Raw genomic sequence first — 14,640 nt, 5'->3', positions numbered from 1 at the left:
CACAGCTGTTTTCTGTGTTAGTAAAAGACATTTGTAGATACTTATAAAAGCACCTAGAGTGCAATAAATAAAATCAGTGAGTTAAGCCATTTTTGCTTTCTGCTCCCAATAGATTAATGAGTTAGTAGATTAATAAATTTTACTTTGTCCCACCCCCAACCCCATCAGAAGACCATACCTAATAATTATAAAGATGACTATTATTGTTGTTGTTATTGGTACTTGTCTCTTTTTGGCCATCAGGGAGGTTCAACGTTACATAATGCACTTTGCTGACAGCTGGCAGTTTTCTTACACAGACACACTGGAGCTGCTGAGTTATTCAGTCTTGTTTCTCGACACGAAACACACAGACTCGAACTCATTCGGAATGAATAGCAGTGTGTTAGCCTAACGGAATTGACTCAGGGATGTCTGCACTGAGATTCTCGGGCACACAACGCAGGTGGGTTAAGGCAAGTATGTACCGTACAGCCTTTAGGGCAAACGACCTGCCATTTCAAACTTCGGTTACAAGGTCATCGTGGCATGTTTTTGTTTGTCTTTTTTGCAATTACATTGCCTAAGTAGCTGTGGTGCTATCAAGATGTATGGAGTGCAGAAAAGGGGGCTCTCAAACTAATGTGCCCCATGACTTCGCAGCTCACAGAGGTTGACTGGCTGGGCTGCCGAGGAGTTAGTAATGAAAGCAATCCAGGATGGGCGTGTCCTGCATATTTGTCTGTTTCATTTAGAAAGGAGGTCAAGTGGAATTGGTTTGTGCGTGGTTGTGTGGTGTGTGTGTGTGTGTGTGTGTCCTGTTAATATGTATATATATTTAAATTCATCTGCTTCTTGCTCTTCATCAAATGCAGGAGGCCATTGCGAAACAAGTTCTTTGAGAGGTCCATGGGCTGACAAACTGAAGTCATCTGTATTATTTTGACCTGAGAGAGAGAAAAGATGTTTTTAATCAAAGGGGAGAGTGCTAGGTGCCTGTCCCTTACCACCTTTTCTCACCTCTCCAAGCACAAGTGCAAACAAAAAAGAAGGAAAGAAAAGAGAAGAAGCCCCAATTGGGTTTTAGCTAGATAAATTTCTTCTCCTTTTCTTTTTCCTTAGTGCAACTGCCTGGATAGAGAGACCCACTTGTGGTCATTCAAAAATCTATTTCTGGGGACGAATGAAATGAAGATGTATTACTGTACAATTGGGCTGCCCAATATAATGCACTGTTTTCACATGCTGCCTAATACTCCACAGGATTATCTCACTGGGCGGGAGCAGGATCAGATCTATGCTTGCTACTGTGGCAGTCCATACAGTTACATTGCTAGAAAATTGATCTGTGGAAATGGAAATTCTTTTTGCTGTAATTTCATAGTTACCAGTTGGTTTCAAAGAGGTTTATCAAAGTGTAAGAGAAAACATAAAAACCTTTCCTTTTAGATGGATTATAGATAATCTGAAAAATTGCAAAGCAAGAACATTCACAAAACCTAACTAAAAATAACAAGGACTGTGCATTCTTTGGCTATGGGCACTGAAACAGGGCTGTGACCGGCAGGCAGTATTGGCAGTGACTTCACAGCTTTGTCCAGGGTCCTGGCCACAGAAGGTTTGTGGGGTAGAATGAAAATCCCACAGCTAAAACTTCACATTACTTTTTAGCATTTGCTTTCTTTCAAAAGGACAGCTTTTATTTCCAGTTGCTCTATAATATTGTTAGGGTGCACGAACTGGCCCATGATGTTAAATTACTCTTACTTTACAAGACATATTTATGGCAAGTTGACAGGAGAAGGCACACTCCAAATGACAAAGACAGAGGAGATACTCACGTCTCTGCCTCTCAGCAGGGAACAAGGTTTGTAGGTGAATCAGTTTTGATTTTTCACAGGATTTGAATAGGCAGTTGCTCTCAGATGAATGGTTTTGAGGGTTACAAAGTTTAAAAGGCCCTTCATTCAACATAGCATAGTGTAAAATCAAAAGGGAATAGAGAGAATGTACAGAAAGGGGAAGGTGCAGACTTTTATGGAAATAGGGCCGTTAAGTCAGTGTAAGCTACACCAACAAGAAAATAAAATCAGGGAATGTAACATGAAGTCGAATTCACAGCCCACCTTAAAATTTGTTGAGGACTGAATTAAGGGGATAGGAAAAGAGGTTGATAATCCTGGCTGTACCACCAACAAGTTGTGTGGCGGTTGTTTTCCTTTCTCTTGATCAGTTTCCTCATCTATAAAATAAAATCTTTGTATTCTAGGATCCAAGGTTTCCTATGGGATGCTTTGTGGAAGAGGTGATAGTAGGATTTTGACTTTAATATTTTATGTACCTTAAGTATTCCTGACTTCTTAAATTTGAATTCCATTAAACATGTAAATTAGTTCCTAAGCAACAAAATTTGAAGGGTCTCATATAATTTTACTATTCATGGGCAGTATTTTTATTACTTCCACTTGGCTTTTAAACTATTTTATTTAACAAAATCATGAGAAATTTTGTCTTCAAGGAAATTAATCATTGACAAAGATATTCATTTTTTATAAAGTCCCTGTTTAAATATCAACATTAGAATTATAAATGCCTGGTTTGAAACAATATGCTGATTATGTATAATTAGCATTATATATAATTAGCCTTCTCATGTTATTATTATAGATAGCTTAAAGTTAGATGAGTTACATCTAATTTATTATGGCTTGGTGATCTTTACTGATCATTTATATTGACCAACACAATGCAATGTTATATAATATAGTCAATATCAAGCAATGCATGCCTTGTAGATATTTGATCTACTCTATTAAGTTCAAATACACTGTTATTTGTTACATGAGCTAATATTATATGTCATATGTCATATACAGAGGATATCCTTTGGGAAATGAGATATCTGATTTGACAAGGCTTTTCATGATGATGTTGGTTGACATAAGAATTATTTTCACTGTTAATAAATACTGTTTATTAAGCACTTACTATGAGACATATCCTATGTCTCCTATGTTTTACCTGGATTTTTTCATATAATTTCCAAACAATTAAATGAAGTACATGTGTTGTCATTTCTATTTTTCAGGTGAGGAAACTTAGGCTTGGTGAGATTAAAGTTTTTCAAATAAAGTTATATGATCAAGGTTATAATGAATTTAATCTCAGGCAGTATACTACTCCTAATTGCTTTGCCCTTTTAAAATAGCACACCTTACAGATGTTTACTCTAAAATATTGAGAAGAATGGCAAAGAATTCAAAAGATGTATAATTTTGTATTTTTGTTCTTGGAATTTCATGGAGGGTTACTTTACCATGGGGCAACATCCCTAGTCCATTTTATTTTTTATTTTGAGACAGGGTCTCTCTGAGATTTCAAGGCTGGCCTTGAATTTACAGTACTCTTGTTTCAGCCTTTCAAGTTTCTGGGATCACAGGTATACACAACCTCACCTGGCCTAATTTTATTTTTTGTTGTAGCTATCAGATTTTTCTGAGAGGTTTGGGTAGATACAGTATAAAGAGTATATTGCAAAAAAATAAAAAAGAGAGTATTAGAGGAAAATAATGTTAAGAAATATTTTATATAGAAAGTATATTTTAAAATAAAATTTTAAGACAGCGAGGTTTCAAAGAGCAAAATTTGGGAAAAATATAATATCTGGTGTCAAAAGAACAGCAGGACAATTGGAAATAACTGTGTCCTTTTTTTGGAGAAGGCAAGAGTTGAATTTGGTTGGGAAAAAATGACTTGAAGGAAGATACCAATCTATTTATGAATTCACTGGATTCAAAGCATAAGGAGGCTAGGCCAGTTTTCATTCACCATTACATTTACCCTACCAACTCCCAGCATCATCTGCAGGTGGTTGGGACTCAGACATTATTAGCACTTGAAGAGAAGATATTTAAATAAAATATTGAGGCCAGGTCAGGTTAGACTTGCAGGCTATGGCAAGAAGTTTGGATTCTGTTCAGTAGGTAACAGGGAGTAACTGATGGCTTTTGGGCAGAGAGGTAAAATTCTCAGAATAGTACTTTGGGAAGATTAATTTGGCAGCCATGTGGAGGATGGGATGGAGGTTCTGAAATAAGGAAGAAGCTGGAGTTAGGGCAGTGGTGGTGGGCATGTAAAGAAAGGCTTAGAGACGCAATGCTTTGAATGACATATAGTATCCTCTAACTTCTGAATCAATAAAGTCTCTTCTATAAGTGATGATAGCAAATGCTTGCAGAGAGCTACCAGGACACAAATAAAAAAGGCAGGCACAATGCATGGATCATTCTCTTTTTAAAGAGAAGCTTAAAAGGATTGTCTTCAGATTAATCTCTTTGGAGGAGAAAGACCTCCCAAATCCATTGATTATCCTATACACTAAAGATATTAAAAGGTAAATGATTTAATGGTGGAGGACAAGGACAACAAACACATATCTTCAAAGAGAGAAGTTCACATTTTAAAATGAATTGGAATCTTACTTTCTATTTTGATCTTCGCTTGCAATTCAGCATATCACTTGATGCTGATATATAGAATTTGTTATCAGTTGTTATCCAAGGGAATTTGCCTAAACACAGATATAAAAATCAGGCTCTGATTATATGTCTGCTCTTTTGAGTGCTAGAGTTCAGGGTTTGATAAGTTTCAGTGTTATTGTCCTAGTTTCATTTGCACTTTCACATTAGAAAAATGATAGAGAAGGAGCATTGCTCTGTTTTTAAAATTTCCTTTTGAATACTATGTATAACCATGGTGAATTATAATTAAGCATTTAAATGAGAACTCTTTTGAGAGTAATATGGAAAGCTGATAATTATACCAGGACAACCAACGTAAACTGGGACTAACCTCGGAAAAGCAGAAAATATGGTTTATATATAGTTTTTATACAATAGTGTACAATGTTATATCATTTTCAGAATATATAACTTTGTGGTAATTCAATTCTTGGAATATAATATACAAGATTTTGAGTCATGTAGGTGATATTTATGTAGGACTAATGGCAGAGATGGCATTTCTGTTAAGGTAAATTTAAAAAAAATTATAAATAAAGTATCAGAATTATTCCATTCAAAACAATATTAATAGTGAAAATATATAACTGAAGAAGAGCTTCATGCCATCTGTTTTGTGCCATGATACATTTTCTTGATCATTTTTTGGTATCCCAGAAAAATACCTCCAAAGCAAGGTACTTACATGTACATAGGCTGAAGTTGTAAGTGAGACGTCTTCTGGGGCCCTTGGTAGACATAAGAGTCAAAGCCACCTATGAAATCAACTGAAAAGGAACAATTTCCTTCATTAGTTAATTTCACAGAAGAACCCACTCCTGGTTAAGGTTCACACAGATTACAACATAAGACTTTTATTTATTTATTTATTTTATTTTTATTTATTTTTTTTTACCATTATCAAAAAACAATTTTATTTTATTTTATTTTTTTTATTTTTTTTATTTTTTTAAATTTTTTATTTTTTATATTGGTTGTTCACAACATTACAAAGCTCTTGACATATCATATTTCATACATTAGATTGAACAACATAAGACTTTTAATAATCTGTTAAACTAAAAATAATTGTGGACAAAAAGTAAAAATAAAAAATTCCTCAAGGTAGTCATTTCCACTCCTCGAATGGTGTGAAATGCAATTCTTGTCTTATAAGACTGTATTCACTTGGGAGAAGAAATTATGAACTTTTTTTCCAGCAATTTTAAAATGCCATATGCCTTTTTGGCTAATATGGAGATTTTATGTATTATGTTATAAATGTTATGTCATAAAAATAATGATTGCCCAAGGGCATGTATCTAACATTAGTTGCACACGAGCAGTAATATGTACTCTGATTGTTGAGTACAAGGTGCTGTGGTGGAGTCCACGGAAGTTAACTCAACACGGATTTCCCTGCCATCATGTGTTTTACAATCTGAAACAATAAGAGTGAAGTATTCAAAGGCCATACAGACCCAGATATTTAAGATACAATGAGATATAACCAGAGTTACTGTGGGACATGATGTTTTACAAAATGGCTGCAACAGTATCTCCTATCCCACATGTTTTCACAGCCTGATCTTTAAACCCGTCCCATCCAGTGGTTGGAGCTTGTGGTCCTTTCCTCTTGAACATGGGCGCACCTTTGTGGTCATTTGAAAATAGTAGAAATGATACTATGTGACTTCCAGTGGCAGATCATAAAGGTGTCATACACTCCTCTCGCTCTTTTGGGCAACACAGCCACCATTGCATGAGGAAAGGCAAACTAGCCCACATGGACAGAGCAATGCAGAACCATCGATAGGTGCTGAAGCCGACAGGCTAGTGAGGTTCCAACCTATAGCCAGCATCAACATCTGGACATAGGAGAGAAAATGCCTCTAAGTGATTCCAGACCCCAAATGTTGAGTCAGTTCTGTTTTGAAGTCTTCCCAGCTCAGGTTCCTGACATCAGCGAAGAGACATAATCCATTCCTCTGGGACTGAGTTATTAACATACAGAATCTATGAGCATAATAAATGATTGTCTTATACCTCAAAGTTTTGACAGAAATGGTAATGGAGACAGTAAATAGTAACAGTGACATGAAAAAGTTTATAATTTTTTCATTTTTATTTCTGGATATAGAGGTTGTGTGTGAAGATAAAAGGCAAAACAACAGGAGGCTGATGAGCTAGATTACAGGAAAGAAAGGCACAGGGAAATAGAGGTTGAATAAGGATGCACTAAGACACCTCGACTTTTTCTAGTATTGTATCCTATTGGCTTACTTTGTCTAGTTTGTGTTCTCTTGTCAATATCCTAGGGTGCTCCATATGGAAACTAAAGCAAGGGGCAATGTAACATAAAGTCTGTGATATCTGTGCTTTGAGGAAGCCTTTTCCCATTAAAAAAAAAAGAGAATATTTTTTAGAGCATTTTAGGTTAATTTAATTTGTGCTTTTGCAGAATTTAGCAAAAATACAGAGATTCCTCAAGGTCCTGCCTTATATATGCATGGCCTCTGTTACTATCAACATATCTATCAGAGATGGAGTTACAAGTGATGAATCTATGTTGACACATGATTATCACCCCAAGCCCATCGTTGACATTGGTCTTTACTCTTGGTGTTGCAAATTCTATTGGTTTTGGCAAGTGTGTGGCATGTATCCACTATTATACTATCAAAATAGACTTCTTGCCTTAAAAATACTCTGTGTTGGGGCTGGGGATGTGGCTCAAGCGGAAGCATGCTTGACTGGCATGCGTGCGTCCCCGGGTTCGATCCTCAACACCACATACAAAGATGTTGTGTCTGCCGAGAACTAAAAAAATTAAAAATTCTCTCTCTCTCTCTCTCTCTCTCTCTCTCTCTCTCTCTCTCTCTCTCTCTCTCTCTCTCTCTCTCTAAAAAGAAAACAAAAGAAAAAAATACTCTGTGTTCTATCTAACCATGTCTCCCTCCCCATCATCCTTTGGTAATCACTATTTTTCACTGTCTCCATAATTTTATCTATCACAAGTGTCATAGAGTTGAAATTATATATATATATATATATATATATATATATATATATATCTCACAGGATAATATAAATTTAAGTTTCCTCTAAGTTTTTTATTTATTTCTATATTTTTTTGGTACTGGTGATTGAACCCAGAGGTGTTTTTTTTTTTTTTTTTTTTTTTTTTTTTTTTTTTTTTTTTTTACCACTGAGCCATATCCCTAGCCTTTTTTTTTTTTTTTTTTAACTTTTGAGACAGAGTCTCTCAAAGTTGCTGAGGGCCTCACTAAGTTGCTGAGACTGACCTCAAACTTGGAATTCTCTTGCCTCAGCCTCCTGAGTTGTTGGGATTATAGGCATGAACCACTGTACCTTACTACTTGTTGGTTTCTTTTAATCATGAGCAATACTTTTTTAAAAAATTTATTCTGATTTGTTATACACAATGGCAGAATGCAATTCATTTCATATTACACATATAGAGCCCAATTTTTCAAGACACTGATTGTATACAAAGTATTTTCACACCATTATTGTCTTATACAAGTACTTCGGGTAATGATATCTAACTCATTCCACCATCATTCCTACCCCCTTGTCCCCTCTTTTCCCTCTTCCCTTTGTTCTACCTGAAGTTCCTCCATTCATCCCTTGACCTCCCCCCACACAATTGCCATTATGCATCTACATATCAAAGAAAACATTTGGCCTTTGTTTTTCTGGGGTTGGCTTGCTTCACTTAGCATTATATTCTCCAACTTCATCCATTTACCTGCACATGCATGATTTTACTCTCCTTTAGTGCTGAGTAATGTTCCATTGTGTATATATACCAAAGTTTCCCTATCCATTCATCTACTGAAGGGCATCTGGGTTGGTTCCATAATTTAGCTATGGTGAATTATGCTGCTATAAAATTGATGTGGCTGTGTCCCTGTAGTATGCTGTTTTTAAGTCCTTTGGGTATAGACTGAAGAGTGGGATAGCTGGGTCAAATGGAGGTTCCATTCCCAGTTTTCCAAGGAATTTCCATACTGCTTTCCAGATTATCTGCACCAATTTGCAGTCCTACCACTCCAGTCAGAGTGGAAGCTATTAAGAATACAAGCAACAATAAGTGTTGGCGAGGAAGTGGTGAGAAACACTTTTTGTGAAGTAGATAGCCTCTTTTTCCTTATCAGAAGTGGAGAGATCCTGATATTAGGAGGATATGAGTTTAAGTACTATTTGGTCTACCTGATGGTTGTGTTATCTTAGGCAGGTTACAAATTCTAAATTGGTGACAGCTTTGGAACTTTACCATGTATTTAATTTTATAGAAGAAAAATTTTAAAAGTGAATTTCTATTGTTTTCTACATTGTTCGCACTTGAATTTTAGCTTATATAGACAATATCAGAAGAGCTGTACAATAATTAAATGGCAACACTATTGACAGTTTGTACTTTGAGAATTTTTTTTTAAGACTAGTGCTTTATTGCCTGAATTCCCATTTTTAGGGTGAGCTCTTGCCAAACAACGGACTTCATTATGAACAAGATTCCTGAGAATTATTCCCAGGGTTAAAGCTTCATGACTTTGGTGCTAGAAAATAGAGTGGGCCACAGTAGATGAAGGAAAGAAATAAGCAATAAGGTCTCAATGAAATTGAGATCCAGATTTATTGTGTTATTGTTATTGTTGTTGTTTTGAGATATTTCATTAGCTTGTTCCCAGAGACTGCAGATAAGCCAGACGGTGATTATGAACCAAAGATTTTGGAGTACCCCTAGGGATGGAGTACCTGAGGAAATAAGATAAATCTTCAAGTTCAAAAGATGGAAGTAGGACCAAAAGTGGGGACTAAAGCTGAGTAAGACACAATGCAGACCTCCCTAAGACACAGGGGGAGGCCAGGAAGAACTTAGGGTGTGTCCTGAACATGAATATCCTGAACACTAATAGTGCCTAAACTTTAATGTAGTTTGAATTCTCTGGAACTTGCTCTTTATTTGCCATGATCTGTATGTTGGGAATGTGGGTAGAACTGGCTCATAGCTACCCAGCTGGGGAGGAGAACACAAACTCCAAAGGAAGGAGCCCAATTTTCCAGATTCTTCTGAGTGTTCAGTTGGACCGGATCATGGAAAATGTTCCAACAGTCAGAGATCCACCATGAAGATGAGAAAAAGAAGAGGCTCTGAATATAACCAGGGTGATTTTCACTATTTAACCCTGGAGGGGACATTCAAATTTAAGCCAGTAGCACAGGGCATATTTTCTATAGTTTACATGAAATACATGCCAGAGTTCACAGCCTAGGAAATTGTGCATGACCAATTTCCATGTGCATTTGGTTCTCAGTAATTGTTTGGATGTCTTTCTAAGTGACTTTAGGGAGGAATAGAAATCAGCTGTAACCAGTTGATCACCATTAAGACCAAAGTGAATCAGTTAGGTAAACCTGATCTCTGAACCCTTTTACAAAGGGTCTTTCAGTGCCTTATGGAATGCTTTAGGATGCCACATGGGTGGTGAGCAGAGGTGGATGAAATGGCCTTATTACTCTCAAAAAATTGAAATACTGGGGTTGGCTTACGTTTTAAAGATATCTTTAATACCACTTTGATCTGTTCTCAATTTATTTTAAATGTTTCTTCAGGCTTTATAGGAGCTACTGCTTACTGTAAAATTTTTTCTGAGCAATAGGGATTATGAAACAGCTGATAGATCCTTCTCCAGGTAATTATGAAAAGAGTTACATGTGGGGTCATAGCCCACCTCTGCATTATTTTGAAAAAGAATATCTTTTATCAATAAAGATCTCTTTAATTTCTGAAAAGAAAAATAAAATACATTCCCAACAATTGTGAAGTGTTTAATAGTGCCTAAAGTTCTTTCAAGAGATATCATTTATCTTTACAATATTACTGTCAGGTGGGTAGGAATAATTATCTTCATTTTACAAATGAATACAGGTTTATTGCTGGAGGTAGTAAACAGCAGAGGACAGGACTAGAAGTCAGGTATTTTCTTTCCTTCCAAGTATATTCTGCTTTCACTCTTGCAATTCTAGTAAATTCCTGGAACGTTTTCAAAGATGATCCAAGGTTTCAAGTCACGCATTGGATTAAATCTAAAATCTTTAGAATTTTATTTTCTTTCCACATTATTTGCCAAAAGTTTTGAGTATTTCTTTTGTGTTCTCTACAGATTATATAGTCTTCTTTTATTATTTATTCTCCAGCATCATTATTTGTGTTCCTCGAATTTTTTGCTCTTTTTGTCTCCTCCTTATCTCCAATCTAATATTCTAGAAATATTGTGATGTGAACAGTGACTGGCCCAGTTGCCACTGGGGTGTATCCACCAGTGACAGTTACCAATGACGTGTTGTGAGTTCTGCAATATGTCTCGCAAAGCGATGAGGCAGGTGCAACTAAAGGCTTAGTTCATTGGCTTTTGTCTAATAAATGATGCAAGCCACCACATAAGCACTCAAGTAGTCCTTCCTTCTGAAAATTGTTTGTTTATTATCAGCACCATCTTGCATCACTCTTATTACAGTGAGGTTTTTGCAAAGTAATAAGGGATGTTTTCTTTATTTCAATGTGTCATATTGTCTGTGTTACACTTCAATGCTCAATAGAAAATGTGAAAGGGGAGTTGCTGAAGTCCTGAGTTAGAATTAGGAGGATGAGAAAGGAAAGATGTCAATGAATGCAAAATAAATAGACAACGAGGTAGAACACATGAAACATATAGTGTTTGAACATGAAGAAGGGGAGGGGAAGGAAAGAGTCAAGGTTGATTCTCAGAAGGTTTTTTTGTTAGGGTAATGTTGCCTCTTTCAACAGAACAAAAAAGAATGTCAGGAAGAAGCTGGTGTCTGGCTTCCTTTTGGAAATGCAGTTTTTAAGTTATAAGTGGCACCCAATTGGCAAAGTCCAGGAAAAGGGAAAAAATAAATGTAATTGGTGCAAGGTGAATTTGGGACTTGCTGAGATTTTAGAGATGAATTTCTGTTTTCTCACTTAGCTTTATTTGCTTCATTGCAACCTATCTCTACCTGACATATTATAAATCTATTTGTTTGTCGATTGCCTCTGCCACTATGATGTAAGCTGCACGTGATTTACTGTTCTTTGTTGTTTATTGTTTACGACAATAGCCTGGGAACTCAGAACAATATTTGGCTCATGGATGACACTCAATTCATATTTACTGAATGAACTCCATAGACCCTTTATGCTGCAAAGGAAAATAAGGCACTTGATCAGTGCATGGAAGATGCTAGCAAAATTTCCAGATGAAATTGGATTGAGTGTTTTTATCCTTTCTTCCACAAGGTCTTGAATGATGTAAGAAAAGCGAAAATATTTCATAGAAGATTTGGAGTGTTAGTTGTCAGTTAAGTGCTTTGAGATAAACAATAGAATCTTTTTTGATATCAATGGTAAGAAGCCACCTCTGCAACTTTTCTGGTCAAGGATGGTGGAAGAAAAGAGGCTAGGATGTGCTTTAGCATTAACATGGCTAGGTTGAGAGGGTCATTCATTAATGAATGCCATACAGCATCACAAATGTTAATCATTGGTAGGAAATACATGATTCTCTTTCTGGATAGTTTGTGGCATCCTAAGCAGAGACTCACAACTAGGCAGAGAGTGACAAGGTAATAGAGCTTGCATTTGTTCAATCATTGCCTCATTGGAGGAGTTTATCTTTGACCCTTCAAAGACAACTCAGGATTTTAAAAAAATAGCTTTTTTGAGTTGTAGTTGATATACAAAATCCACACATACTTTATATATACAGTTTGAGGAGTTTGGTATTTGCATACCTATGAAACCATCACCACAATCAAGGTATCAGACATATCAATCATTTACAAAAGACAACTCAGGAAATGTTATCATTTTCTTTGCAAGTGTGGCTACAGGGTTTTCTCTTAGCCTTAGTTTTCCTATCTGCAATCTGGGTATGTTCATATCTACTGACCTATGGAGGCACAGGGAAATCCAATTATTTTAAATTAGTAAAATGCCATATCAGTTAAATTGCTACAACTTAATCATGTTAGTAATCGTAGAATTCAGAAATAATAGAATAAGAGAAAAATGTTTCATGAATAAATATTCTTTAATAAAATATATTCCCTGTGGTGAATCTCTGTTTTATTTAAACCTTTAAATCATGAACACAGAATTCAGCAAACCTAAAGCTGCCTTTTTAAATACATGTTGGCAGCGAGGTATTGTAATATAAAATTGTCCCTTGGTTACTAATGACAAAGCCACTAGTCAACACTCTTTTAGAGACAGGGCTGAAAAAAACCACGAGGGAAAAATTGAAAAGGCAGTTCACAGAAAACTAAGCCTAAATATTTAGAAGAACTCATTGAAGGACGTTAAAGAATTTGTGTGGGCCTATGAAAATAGAGTGTCTATCCATTACCTCTGCAGGTATGAATTTTAATGGTACTTACTCAACTTGCACAAAAGGAATTTAAAATACAACTAACCGTAGGCCAAATGGAAAAAAATAGCCTTCTTCCCACACAGACGTGGTGGCAGCAGTTAAAGCTGACTGGGTGAGCTTGGGGTTTTCAGCCTGGACTAAAATCTCCCACTGGAGAGTGAGTTTTCCCTACCCCCACCATTAGGAAAACACAGTCCTTTGTAGGAGCACTTAATCTTGTAGTTGTCTGAAAGATCACTAAAGTGTGAGGCTACTAAGGGTTTCTAGCAGATAAAGTATACGTTGAATGAAATGAGTCTGATTAGCTAAATCCGGCAGAAGCTTCACTTCCTAACCATCTTGTCAGATATGTTTTTCAAGGTCTTAGGATCTTATTTTCCATGTTTCTCTCTTAGTTGTCTCAGAATCAGATCCTTATTATTGTAAACTTGGTAATATATATGCACATGTTGAAAAAAATGAAGGCCCAAAGCAGTACCAAGGTGTCATAGTAAATAAAATATTTATTTAGTTAAAATATCTTTGAAAAAACGCTTTAAGCTTTTAGTTCCAAAGACCTAGTAAAAAGGAAATATAATTTCCACCAGAAAAAAAAAAGATTTTGTCAGGTTGTTCTTGTCTCTGCCAATTCTCAGGAAAAGCAATACCTAGGGATTGTAAGAAATACATGAGAGTTTTTTGTTGAGGACAGAATCTTAATATTAGATTGTCTTCTAATAATAGAATGCTATCATTGGATATATCACAGGGAAGCTATGAGGTAGCAAAAAATTGGAGGCTATGGAGTCAGTTATCAAGAATATATGTAACAATAAATGTTGGCGAGAACGTGGGGAAAAACTTCACTCATACATTATTGGTGGGACTGCAAATTGGTGAAACCATTATGGAAAGCAGTATGGAGATTCCTCAGAAAACTTGGAATGAAGCACCATTTGACTCAGCTATCCCGCTCTTTGGTTTAAACCTAAAGGACTTAAAATCAGCATATTACAGTGATACAGCCATCAGTATTTGTAGCAGCTCAACTCACAATAGCTAAGCTATGGAGCCACTAAATGAATAGAGAAAATGTGGTATATATGCGCAAAGAAATATCACTCATCTATAAAGAAAAATAAAATTATGTCATTTGCTGGTAAATGGATGGATCTGAAGACTATCATGATAAGTGAAATAAGCCAATCCCCCAAACCCAAAGGCCGAATGTTCTCTCTGATATATGGGTGCTAACACACAATAAGGAGTTGGGAGGGAAGAATAGAAGTTCATTGAATTAGACAAAGGGGAATGAAGGGAAGGGAGGAGGGATGGGAATAGGAAAGAGAGTAGAGTGAATCAGACATAACTATGTTCAATGCTCATATATGAATACACAACCAGGGAAATTCCCCATCATGTACAACTGGAAGAATGGAATCCTAATTAGAATAAGTTATACTCCATATATGTATAATAAATCAAATTAAACTCTATTGTCATATGTATATAAAAAGAACTTATAAAAACATATTATGGGGGCTGAAGCTGTGGCTCAGTGGTAGCGCACTTGCCTGGCATGGGTGAGGCACTGAGTTTAATTCTCAGCACCAGGTATAAATAAAATAAAGGTCTAGCAACAACTAAAAAATATTAAAAAAACATTATGTTTAGATTCAGGGTCCCATCTTTTTTGGAAAAAGGATTTATACAAGAGGGTTGGT

The 14,640-nt window shown here is 36.0% G+C and overlaps 1 protein-coding gene across 2 annotated transcripts in view; it reads right to left on the bottom strand.

The window, feature by feature from the left end:
- Window positions 1–410: 410 nt before the first annotated feature.
- Window positions 411–14,640, bottom strand: part of LOC144372310 (sodium/potassium-transporting ATPase subunit beta-1-interacting protein 2-like) — a 165,162-nt gene continuing 150,932 nt past the window's right edge. Inside the window, exons 3-4 of one of the 2 annotated variants that reach the window (XM_078035692.1) lie at window positions 5,185–5,266; window positions 411–926 (exon numbers count right to left, since the gene is read on the bottom strand). In XM_078035692.1, the coding sequence (XP_077891818.1) occupies window positions 917–926; window positions 5,185–5,266 (92 nt within the window). In that variant the 3' untranslated portion in view covers window positions 411–916. Of the gene's footprint in view, window positions 927–5,180; window positions 5,267–14,640 lie in introns of those variants that run through there. The other variant, XM_078035693.1, reaches the window with a different exon arrangement.

This window comes from Ictidomys tridecemlineatus (genome assembly GCF_052094955.1).
Source record: "Ictidomys tridecemlineatus isolate mIctTri1 chromosome 12 unlocalized genomic scaffold, mIctTri1.hap1 SUPER_12_unloc_3, whole genome shotgun sequence".
Taxonomy (NCBI): Eukaryota; Metazoa; Chordata; class Mammalia; order Rodentia; family Sciuridae; genus Ictidomys; species Ictidomys tridecemlineatus.
Note: the sequence above shows the minus strand (reverse complement) of the source record. Positions and strands in the feature narration are given on the sequence as shown.